The sequence below is a fragment of the Carcharodon carcharias genome, chromosome 14 (assembly GCF_017639515.1).
Source record: "Carcharodon carcharias isolate sCarCar2 chromosome 14, sCarCar2.pri, whole genome shotgun sequence".
Classification (NCBI taxonomy): Eukaryota; Metazoa; Chordata; class Chondrichthyes; order Lamniformes; family Lamnidae; genus Carcharodon; species Carcharodon carcharias.
In genome coordinates, this window is record NC_054480.1 from 18601279 (window position 1) to 18613780 (window position 12502).

Sequence of the window (12502 nt, forward strand, 5' to 3'; positions counted from 1 at the left end):
GGTGAGAGGGAAGAGAGCAGCTTTGGCCTCTGGCACAGTGTCAACACAGATGGCATCGCAACCTGTACTTACGGTTGGTCAGTTCCTTCAGTTGCTGCTGCAGGGTGATAGAAGCATTGTAGGTACGGAACACTTTAGCAGTAAGTCCGTCCATTAGTTCCTGGAGATGCTTGTTGAGGATTGAAGTCTATATACAAGATTAAGAATAGAATTATTTACACAACCTTATATGAAGTTCCACTATATGAGATTTCCCCCCACACCACGCGCCCCCTCACCTCTATATAATTATATCTAGGAAGATTTCTAGAATTTTTTCACTCAAACAGGAGCAACTTAAACAGTGTCCCATTACAACCTTGGTTGAAGAAAGGCATCTCTGAAGCAGTGTACTTCAATATGAAAATTGAGAAGGATTTAGAGCATTCTTTTTAAAACAAGCAAACATCCACAGGAATTAGGGTATATGCCTAACATGTCTGCAATGAGAGTTTCAGGAATACTGGGCTGGTGGTGGAGGTATGGGGGTGGGGGGAAGATCAGCTGAGTAAGCGTACAAGTTTTCAGCAATGAGCTACGTCACTGAATACAATCAGAGAGAAAATCTGGTTAACAGGATATAACTGAAGCCCAGGTCATTTAATGGAGACGCCAGATGGATCCCGTATGTGTTTTTTTTGAGAGGGCATAAAAGAGACTGGATGCATCTGAAACACAGATGTGGGTTGCACCACTAAAATAATAATGGACATTCCTTCAAAATATTGAAATTTTAGCACATTAGGAAGAGATTGAACTATAACTAATAGTTTCTTCTCTTCACAAGGTTTCTACTCCTTTTCTGCATTATTAGTTTCTACACATCAAAATATTTAATTGTCTATAAAGTGACTTAGAACAGCCCAAGGGTTCTATATAAATAGTCTTTCTCATAAGCCAAAAGCCACTGACATACATTGTCCCACAATCCACAAGTGTTCTTGACCAGTGACAGTTACTGCTTACATATTAAAAACCTCATTTATAATCTATCATCCTGACCTAAAAACACACAACTCTTCTCCATTTTAAATCTGCACCACAGAACCTATATTCCCAGCAGTTGAAGCAGTAGCCCTGGAATTGGCCCTAATAATGAGGCAATGGTCTCTTCTCTGTAGGGAGTGTTTGATCTGTGTTGTGCACCTTCCTAAAGCCCCACAACATGGGATTCCGCATACAACATTAGAGACACCGTGTATACCAGTGTGATGAGGGAGAGTAGTAAAACATGTAATCTACTAATTTTTGAGATCAAATATTGGTGTCAATATGCCTATTGAATCTTAAAGTAGTATCTGATCCCCCTTGTGAGCCCTGCTTATCTTACAGCACTGCTACTTACATTAAGTCGGTCAAAAAGGTCATCTTCAGGTTGCTTGTTCTCCATAAATAATTGAAGATTCTTGAACACCTGAGGTACACAAGGCAAGAATAAAACACTGTAGCTTCTTTTACTTGGAAGCTACTTCACTTCAAAATCATAAAACCCCCTGGAGCAGCAACCTTCCACACCACCCTTGTTGGCACTCCTTCCTTTTTGTCCTTTTCTATTTAGGCACCTTGACTTTGCACAAATACAGTTGATTGCAGCGGTCCTGTTCAGTCAAGCAGATTCACAATCCATCAAGGTTAGAATGGCCTGCTTACATTAGTATTCTGAGACACCAGTTTCTCTAGGGTATATCTTCATTTTAGGCAATGCTCTATATAGGAACACAGACAATCCCATTTAGTCACAATACCCATATACAACAATGTGCATCCCACAGGACCAGTCCTTCAGTTCGAATTCCAGGAGAAAAACCACACAGAAGCTCATTCCAAGTTATGCAACATCAGCCAAGTGCCGTGGCAGGAGTTAATTAAGTACAGACTGTACTGTGCACTACAGCACTGGGTGTACTATGGGGGCTGGTAGACAGATGAAAGCCAAACTTTCAGGGGTGCAAGCTTGGTTAAAACAGATTGACAATATTGAAAGAACAAACAGATATTGTCAAGTCAACAACCTTTTTAACTGGCTTGAATGTTTACACAATACTTGTAGGATTATGCAGGAACATATATACCCTATGTTAAAACACACAAAACTAGGAGCAAATGTGTTAAAAGCACTGAACTACAGATAAACTTCCTCACACCCTCTAATAGATCCAAACTAAAACAAGAATTTCAATGTCAGTGTAGTGTAGGATCAAGATCCACTTTAAAAGCACTGGCTTGTGCCATTAACATGGTACATAAAAACACCAAACTTTAATCATTGTTGGTCATAGGGTATGACCAAGGGACATTACAGAAAACATCTCAACATCAACCTATGCAACAGCCCAAGGAAGCACTCACAGAAAGTCCAATCTGCTTTGAGTTTTACAGTAAGATAGCAGGATGTATCTAACTGGGCTAGAAATAATAAGAATACAGTGGCCTCTATTACAGCATACCTTTTCTGAGCTTAATTGCAAACCAATGGCAAGATTTTGAATATTATTTAGGTATGGGGTACAAGCTATGCTCTGAGTTCAGATGATCCATAAATGAAATTGTGAGTATTTTGTAAAGGGCTGGGGAGGGGTGGGTGGCAGTGCTACAGAAGTTCCCTCCAATTTCTCTTTGCTAAGCTTGGCCTGTTTGTTGCACTAGGTGGTCACTTAAGATCGTCACGTGTGCACACATATTAAAAGGGATTGTGGCCAATTTGGCTTCTGGTCATCCATCTTAAGAGGGAACATTGGGGCAGATAGATGTCAACAGGCATGTACATTTACTTCAGAACAGGTTTTGAAATCTGGATTATCTGGAATTCCATTTACATCACACATGCATGGAAATTATTTGAGTATTACAACATTAAAAGCTTGAATGTCAGTTTATGTATGTCATGTCATTGCAGTAATATCACCAGATGACATCAATTAAATTTATTCGTAGGCCATATAATTTTCAAACTACTGATGGATTCCCAATTGTGACCCTCCTCTTCCTCCCCAGGCTGGGTTCCACATGTACCAACATAGATGAGGAGAATTTTTTTCTCTGAAGAGCTGTCTCTCTTTGAAACATTCTTCCTTAATGGGCGGTGGAAGCCGAGTCTTTGAGGCAGAGCTAGATAAATTCTTGATAAACGAGGGGGCAAAAGGTTAATCGGGGGTAGGTGGGAATGTGAGGTTGAGGTTGCATTCAGATCAGCCAGGATCTTACTGAATGGCAGAGCAGTGTCAAAGGGGGGACCGACTCCTGCTACTAATTCGTATGTTCATACATTCCCCAAGAAGGTAGCCAAGTCAGATACAGCAGCAGTGGGTCCTTTGGCTGTGAAAGGTCTCACAGTGGAATGCCTCACAATGGAGCGCAATTGATTTCTCACTCAGGGCACCTACACTGCCACTTCACCAGAGGTCAGCTACTTTGGCATTAGACTCAATCAAATTTGGCAGGGGGGTGGGGGTAGCGGGGAAGGGATGGATGAACTTTCGGCCTGGCTAGCTCTGGCTCAGCAACACACCATCGCTGACAACTGAGTCAATAATGGAGGCACCGACTGTGAAGAAGGAATAGAATATCATTCCCATCAAATCTTACCCTTTTTTCCACTGGCACTTTGTTGTAATATCGAATGGAGTCTTTACCCAGAAAGTCAAATTCAACCATGTATTCCTGACCATCGAGCTCAGCGTGCAGGTTGATGTGCTCCACTCGTAGGGAGCAACAACCCACTGTGTCTGCAGTCTCTCCTTCCTCCTTTTCATTCCCAGCTCTCAGAGCTAGCTAAAGTGAAAAGAGAAAAGCAACAGATTCAGAGCTAATTGAATAGGATCCTGCGATGAAAAGCCTATACCTCACTGCTTCTACACAGGCCCTATAACTAGGCATTGGTGTGAGACTGTATTTAAAAATGGAATGCCATTAGATATGTTCTCCTTTTGTGCACATGCCTCTCCCACTTTGCTCCCAGCCAAGGATATCAATTACTGTATAAATCAAGTTAACCATCAGGAAGTGCAGTGTGCAGACACGAAGACTTGACTCACTTCAAGTTCTTCTCCCTACAAGGAATGTCATTTCTGACATCTTACAGCTTGGTGTGTGTGCTATGTTCATTCAGCATGCTATTCTGGATCAGATGGATAATATTCTGGCCAAGGTCTTTTGCTCAGTGATTCTAAAATGGTAACTCAAGATCAATAAATCCATTATACAGTCTCAATAGATCAGACTACACTTTGAAAGGTAGTTCAGTGGTATACCACACCTTTGGGACAGGGTGAAGAGACTATATAAATGCAAATCCCTTCTTCCCCCCAAAAAAAACAGCTAAGCAAGACAATTCTGGGGTGAGCATGTAACACTTCCTATACAACAGAAGTCTCTGAGACAAAGGTTGCATTAGTATTTAAGATGTGCAGTAATTTAAGATCATCAAGCTCTGAAGGGGGAAATCTTAACAAAGGTGCTGTAGGGTTTTAAGTTTAGAGTGGAAGAGTGCATCTCCCTCACTCTTCCTCCCTCCTTACCACCTAAATCTACTTCTGTTAGGGCTGGTACCAAGCACAACATGGAGCTCACAGTTAACCGTATTTAATTCTATGCAAGTGGTGGGCAACAACTAAGGGCTCATTTGTGCTTTACAAAGAGAAACAGACAAACAGTGAGGGTTGGATCAGGAGGCCCGTGCAGGTATTGTGCATCTCTCTAAATAAAAGCATGTAAAGATATCCATCCTTCAACTGTTTATCTATAATAGAACACTCACCTTATCAATAAAGTAAAGTGCAACAGCACGCTGCCGAACCTTCATCTCTTTTGACTTCCAGTCCTCCCTGTACTGCGCACGTATCTTGTCAACCAGCTTTTTCAATGTCCGAGCAGTCTCGTATTTTTGCCAATCCTTCTCACCCTATTTAAACAGAGCAATTGGTCAGTTTTTTTTTAAAAATAAAAGTTGTCAGTGACTAATGGCGGTTCATCAGCTGGTGATCGGTGCTCAAGGACCTGGGCCGTGGGGTCAGTGTTAGTAGGTAGTGCCAACCACTGGCCCAAACTGTTCAATGATAATTAATTGCATGCTAACTAAATATTGGAAATAGCAAGGCTTCAAAACAGGCTAGTTCTAAGAATCCAATTCTGTCAGCAGGTGACAAGTGATCAAGAAATGGAAGTATAAGCCCCTTCTCCCCAGATTACATATTGCCATTATATGTAATATAAGGCACACTTACTTAGCAGGAAATGATTTGGATCAACATCTTAAGTTTTAAATTGAGCATCTGATTTGTTTTTAATCCCATGTCCTTTTGCTTATTGGCTCCTGTGTACGATGGCAACAGATCTTCACAGATGACGACCCTTGTTGCAAGGGGAAATCAAATGGAGTGTGCCAGTGGTATAGTACAAAGGCCAACACAAGACAAACAAGCTTCTCTGTCTGTTTGCTGTTCACATTTCTACAGTTGCTGTTTGTTCTCCAAGCTGCCAGCGTGCCCAGCATCTATAGCTACTTGCTAGCTTCACAGTTCAGCAGCAAGATTTTCCCAGCTATTGGCATTGATATTACAGTTTAAAAGGTTGTGCTTTATTTTTATGAACAGGCAACCTCATTCTCGTTTCCTCTTATATAACATCCAGAAATTTTCCATCTCAGCATTCATTTATTCCAAAAGACAGGATTGATAAGTTCTGCAAAATAATAGTTCTTAGAGAAGAATAGCTTGGATGCAGCACATCAGACTGCAGGTCTTTGCATTGGCTGACTGAGCTGTCTCAACACCAGTCATACACACACACACAGTCTCAGGAGTTCATCATACCTTAATTCTGGAGCTGGGATTCAGCATGATGTATTTGATGGAGCCCTGGATGTTCTCTGTCCATGACACTAGCCAAGTCACCTTGTTGTCATGTCGTACCTCCTTCCACTTCTGGCCTGCAGGAGGCGGTGGAACCTTGGAGTCCCTGGAGATAAAGGGGAGAGCTCAGTTACTTGACAAGAGGCTGTTGTTTCATCTAGCCTACTCTATGTTAAAAACTACCATAATTTATAACAGGTGCACTCTGGCCTTCAGAAAATGTTAACAGAAGAACAATCCAAAGAGAACACACATTTCAGCCAGCAACTTCATCTAATACTGCAGCACAGCTGTGGCCCACCTCTTTAAGAAACTAACCTGCAGAGTCTATGGATTTGAATTCCTGTTCTCCACTGTCCAGAGCACAACCTTTCCAAAACTATCAAGAGTGCAAAATTCAATCTGGTCTGTGGTTCAGAACAGTGTTGTAGTAACCATCCTGTATTGTCTGTTCTTCACCACTTGAGGGAAGCATCAACATTGATCAGCAAGTGAAGACAGTAGAGGGTCTTTTCATTATAGCAACAATAGCTAGCCAGCCAATCCTGGCGTCTTCCCTATTTGGCTAACTTATGACTAGCATCAAAACTGATCAAGGGATGCCCACTGAGTTGTTCACTGGCTGTCCTGTAAGCAGAATATATTTGCTGAGCAGTTAGCAAGAGGGTTGACCTGAAATCTCAGGACTAGTCTTGAAAAATGTACAGTTATAGAATCTGCAACATTCAGAAATGAATAGAGCACTTCATTAATGCAGCCCTCCTTGCCCTACTGTACAACATGGGGTGTTTAACTATAAACCCTTGAGTGACAAATATTGGATTACTGCCCAGTAACTTGAGCAACCAACGTGCCTCAAAATAATTCTGTCTTGGGTTATGCAACAAACTCTCGGTCTGCTATTTCACATAAAGTTGCAAGAATGTTACTGTTAAGTAATAAGATCACACTCTAATGAAGTGTATTTGGTCAGATTCTTACCAAAATTTAACATTTCCCCATGGCTCTGCATTTAAAAAAAAACAAAATTGTTTCATGGGATAGGAGCATTGCTGGCAAGGCCAACATTTGTTGTCTATCTCTAATTGCTCTCGTGAAGGTGGTGGTGAGCCACCTTCTTGAACCACTGAAGTCCATCTGGTGCAGGTACTCCCACAGTGCTGTTAGGAAGAGGATGCCAAGGTTTTGATCCAGCGACAAAGAAGGAACAATGATATAGTCCAAGCAAGTATGGGGCCGACCAAACAGGCTGCTTTGTCCTGGATGGTGTCAAGCTTAAGTATTGTTGGAGCTGCACTCATCCAGGCAAGTGGAGAGTATTCCATCACACTCCTGACTTGTGCCTTGTAAATGGTGGACAAGCTTGGGAGAGTCAGTAGGTGAGTTACTTGCCTCAGAATTCCCAGCTTCTGACCTGCTCTTTTAGCCACAACATTTACACGGCTGGTCCATCGATAGTGGGGGATTCAGCGAAGGTAATGCCATGAATGTCAAGGAGGTGGCTCAATTCTCTTGGTGGAGAATGTCATTGCTTGGCACTTCTGTGGTGCAAATATGGCCTAAGGCTGAATGTTGTTTAGTCTTGCTGCAAATGGACACAGGCTGCTTCAGTATCTGAGGAGTTGCAAATAGTGAACATTGTGCAATCAGCAGCAAACAACCTCCTTCTGACATTATGATGGAGGGAAAGTCATTGATGAAGCAGCTGAAGATGACTGGCCCAGGACATGACCGAGGAACTCCAGCGACGATGTCCTTCCTCAGACTGAGATCGTGGCCTCCAACAACCACCTTCCTTTTTGCTAGGTATGATTCCGACCAGTGGAAAGTCAACACCACCGCCCCCCCACCCCAATCATAACACCCCCGATTTCCACAGACCTTAAATTCTGCTGGGGCTTCTTGAAGCCACACTCGGTCAAATGATGCCTTCATGTCAAGGGCAGTCACTTTTATTTCACATCTGGAGTTCGAACTCTTACTTCACGTCTGGAGTTCAGCTCTTTTATCCATGTTTGGGCCAAGGTTGTGATGAGCCAAGAGCTGAGTGGTTCTGGCAGAACCCAAACACAGCATTGGTGAGCAGATTATTACTGTCTCAGTGCTGCTTGATAGCATTGTCGACGACACCTTCCATCATTGTGACGATGATCCAGAGAAGGCTGATAGGGAAGTGAATATAAGGAGAGGGGTGAAATATAAGCTGGTTTAAGGTTTGGGGTGGGGGTGGGTGGGGTGTTGGTGCTTAAGATTTCCGTATCTCTCTTTTGCCTTGTTACAACACCACCCCCCCACCTCCACTTCTCTCCCCCCACCCCCCACCTTAAACCAGCTTATATTTCACTACTCCTTATATTCACTCAGTTCTGCGGAAGGGTCATGAGGACTCGAAACGTCAACTCTTTTCTTCTCCGCCGATGCTGCCAGACCTGCTGAGTTTTTCCAGGTAATTCTGTTTTTATTTTGGATTTCCAGCATCTGCAGTTTTTTGTTTTTATATCTGATGGGGAAGTAATTGGCTGGATTGGATTTGTCCTGCTTTTTTTCCCCCCAATTGGCACTTCTGGGTGAAGATTGTTGTAATTCCACACCCTTGCCTTTTGCGCTGATCAATTGGCAGTGGGGGGGGGGCAGCACCTGAGTATGGGGAATATTTATGGAGCCTCCTCCCTGAGTTAGTTGTCTAATTGTCCACCAGCATTCACAACTGGATATGGCAGGATTGCAGATCTTTGATCTGATCTGTAGGTTGTGGGATCACTTAGCTCTATCTATCACTTGTTGCTTCTACTGTCTGGCATGCAAGTCGTGTTGCAGCTTCAGTTGGTCAACATCTCATTTTTAGGTATACCTGGTGCTACTCCTGACTTAACTTCCTGTACTCTTCAGTGAACCAGGGTTGATTGCTTGGCTTGATGGTAATGGTAGAGCAAGGGATATGCTGATTACAGATTGTAGTCGAATACAACTATGCTGCTGCCTCCTGGTGCCCAGTTTTGAGCTGTTAAATCTGTTCTGAATCAATTCCATTTAGCATAGTGGCAGTGACATACAACACAATATTGGTGAGGTATGCTCAGTGTGAACTAAAGGACACTAGGTGAACCAGATGAGTTTCTAAGACAAATGCTAGTTTTGTGGCACCACTACTGATTTTTATCAGATTTCTTTTTTAAATAGTTGAATTTTTTTGTAATTAATTGAATTTAAATTCCACCAGCAGCCTTGGTGGGATTTGGCCCCTTGCCTGCAGGGCATTAGCCTGGGCCACTGGATTACTAGTCCAGTGACATTACTGCTACACCACTGTCTCTTCCTCATTCTGAAAGGACATACTTGAAATCTTAGGATAGGCTTTGGCTCCCCCTCTCTGTGACTTGCTGGCTTGCACATGTCGAATGGCCACAAGTGACTGTTGGAGATACTATGGACCTTTGTGTTGTCACCCAACATTCACACGGACATTTTGTGGCAGTTGCTAAATGGAATTTAGGAACAAACACTAATAAATGCATCAACTTCCCCAATCCAAGGATGACAGGTGAATCAAAAGTAGCAGCAAATGTTGCTCCAGTCAAGACCAGCTAACTCAACACAGACTGGGATTCAATCCTGCACCCTGCTAATCTGTACAGGTCAACACTGTATTGGATTTGAACCTTACCTGCAGGATGGCTGTGTGAAGTCCTATCACAATTTTCTAAACACAGCGCACCTCATTAATGGTTGTGCTGGCAATGCCTGAGCTTCCCCTGAGATACTCACTTGCTACAGTTGATGATGATGTCCTGCGGCCTGATCCTTCTTTTCAGCATGCCCATCTTTGGGTGGTTACCACGGCCACGGAAGAGTCCTGGTGGCTCAATCCTAAAGTTTGCAATCCGCTCTTTGTGGTTGTCCATTATACAATACCCGTACTCCTGTAGAAGCTTTTCATTTTCTTCTTTTAATTTCTAAAAAGAATGCAAAAAAATTAATCCCAATAATACATTTTTTCTCGCAGTCTTTCCCTAGAGGTAATTCTTCGCATTTGAAGCTCAAATGTGAGCAATTGCAAAGTGGCAGCAATTGCCACGATAGGCCTTGAAGGCACCATGGCCAAGTCTGATGCTTTCTACACAACCTGTATGCCTTTCAGCAACGCTCAGTGATCAGGAAGGGCATACTTATCTGTTCCATAGTCCAGAGCTTAGCCAAGAGCTGAAGCAGATTATAGTGCCACTAACAGTGTGCACAAGATTGAATCATTCTTCTGTTAGTCATCCTGGTACTGTGCCACGTAGCACACATTCACCAACAGCGTTCCTTGGGAAGGAGCAGAACTCAACTCATCTCCCACTACAAACCTGTTTCTCTTCTTTGGACATCTGCTTCCGAGCCTCAGACTGGGCCTTGAAATATTGGTTTATTTCTTCAAAGTTGCACTTGTTGAGATCTGTTATTATCGCCTTTTCTTCAGGTTTCATTTCCTAGATTAAAGCAAAGCCTTAAATACATTTTATGGCAGGAGTTATCATATAGCATATTTGAGAGTGACAGTGGGGTGTACGTGGGCATAAGCTAATAACCACCCAACCATCTTCCCCCCTCTCCACCACTAAACAAAAATAATGCCTACAGGAACAGCTTTGGTCATTTCTCAAAATCTCTGGTCTTGACTTCAAAAGACAGGAAGGTGAAAGGTGTCATTTGGTGTATAACCATGACAGGAAAAAAAGGAACAAACTTGTATTTATAAATCATGATCTTCAATCTATCCCAAGACCAAATGCTTCAGTGCACTCTCTCCTTGCTGAAAAGAACTCAGCCTCAAGCTTGCACCTCTGGAGCTCCTTATCCAAGCTAGGTGCCAGCTGTGGCTCAGTGGGTAGCTTTCTCAATTCTGACTCTGAAGGTGGTCTTATCCAAGCCCCACTCCAAGCACTTGAGCACAAAATTTAGGCTGACACTCCAGTACAGTAGTGAGGAGACTGCTGTGCTGCCATTGTTCAGAGCGAGATGCCAGCTTGGATCAATATACAAGATCCAAATGGAAGCAAAGCTAAATTAAAATTTAGGATTTGAAGGCTGCTTTTAATTAGCACCCCCTATCCAAAACAAGCCCTTTCCACTTCTCAAACTTACCTTGCGCCAGTCTTTGAAAAAATTCTTCCTAAAGATATCTTTTGTAGTGTACTCATGATCGAGCATTTTACCAAAGAACGTCGCAACCTCTTCACACTGAGGGCTCAGCTTCATAGATTTCCCTAAAGGAAAAGATTGAAATCATACACCAAAAGACTGGGACTTACAGACGTGCAGGTAGAGGTGCATACAAAGTGACAACATATTTAAACATTGCCCCATTTAACCATATTCATTCTTACTGTCTTGAAATATCATTTGAGTGGTTCTGACTATAAATTCTAAATCTCATTACACACATTACAAGCAGGGTACTTCTAGTCCACATTAAAATACAAAGGATAGCAATGCTGAGGTGCTCAGTGTCAGCATCAAACACTCTTAGTGACATATAGAATGGAACTTTTGCTGTGCACCTGGTCAAAGTACCCATCGCTCAGCCTCAAAAGATCAAATGTTACTGTACCAACATTTCTTTCAATACCAACTGCTATAGACCTATGTAAGCAACACTCCCAAAGAAAGAGCGAGCTTACATTTATTATCTTTCACATCCCTTCATGACCTCACTGCACCACCACCACCCTCAATCTCTAATCTCCGCCAGGCTTACAATCCCCAAAGCCACCAGTGCTCCTACAATTCTGCTCTCTTAAGCAACCCCAATTTCAATTGCTCTACCATTGGAAGCTGACCACGGCTTTCAATTGCCTAGGCCTAAGGTTTTAGAATCTCCTCCCTAAACCCCTCTGCCTCACTACCTGTGTTTTCACCTTCTAAGGTGCTCCTCAAAACGCATCTCTAAGTTTTTGGTCATTTGCCCTCGCCTCATTTCTCCTTGTCATTTGGTGAAAAAATTTTGATTTGGATCAGGTTCGCATGAAGCATCTATGTAAATGCAAGTTTTTGTTGTCAATGTCATCTTCTGAATGTCTCAAAGTACTTCACAGCCACTCAAGTACTTTTGCAGCATGGTCACTGTGTTAAAGTAGGCAAGAAATTGGAGGAAGTCTGTTTATATAGGCTCCTGCCTGGTATGAACAGAATTGATTCTGCTCAAACTTGTTTCCTACAGTACCCTTACATTCAGCAGGAAAAGGAGACTTGTATCTCCAGTCTGCACTAGTTTGGAACTCAAGTTCTAGAGGTGAAAGGGCGACATCTAGCCCACTGTGCTATCAAGTTCCCCACATTTTCACTAGAGGACAAGCGATTCTCTAATCTATAATGCTCACAAAGGGCCTTTATATAAACCACTGGAAATCTCACAAAGTTGAACCTTTGCAAAACGTACTCAGAAATTAATAGATCAGTTTTGCATCACAAAAAGAACAGCGCATCCCTGCCTCTGCACAGCAGTTACCTAATCCTTGCTGTCGGAGCACACTGATGCATACCAGGTGTTTGAAAGGGAGTTCAGAAGGTACAAATGCATGTGTAGGGGGCAGATGGGAGAAGAATGAAAACAAAAAGGGAAAGAAGGCCAATTG

The 12502-nt window shown here is 42.6% G+C and overlaps 1 protein-coding gene across 2 annotated transcripts in view; it reads right to left on the reverse strand.

Moving 5' to 3' along the window:
* The window catches only part of top1l (DNA topoisomerase I, like), a 79691-nt gene that overhangs the window by 12891 nt on the left and 54298 nt on the right, over positions 1-12502 (reverse strand). For both annotated transcript variants that reach the window (XM_041204041.1, XM_041204042.1), the window contains 8 exons: positions 11013-11134; positions 10235-10357; positions 9654-9841; positions 5850-5994; positions 4796-4939; positions 3625-3810; positions 1385-1453; positions 73-187 (listed from right to left, as the gene is read on the reverse strand). In XM_041204041.1, the coding sequence (XP_041059975.1) occupies positions 73-187; positions 1385-1453; positions 3625-3810; positions 4796-4939; positions 5850-5994; positions 9654-9841; positions 10235-10357; positions 11013-11134 (1092 nt within the window). The remainder of the gene's footprint in view (positions 1-72; positions 188-1384; positions 1454-3624; positions 3811-4795; positions 4940-5849; positions 5995-9653; positions 9842-10234; positions 10358-11012; positions 11135-12502) is intronic.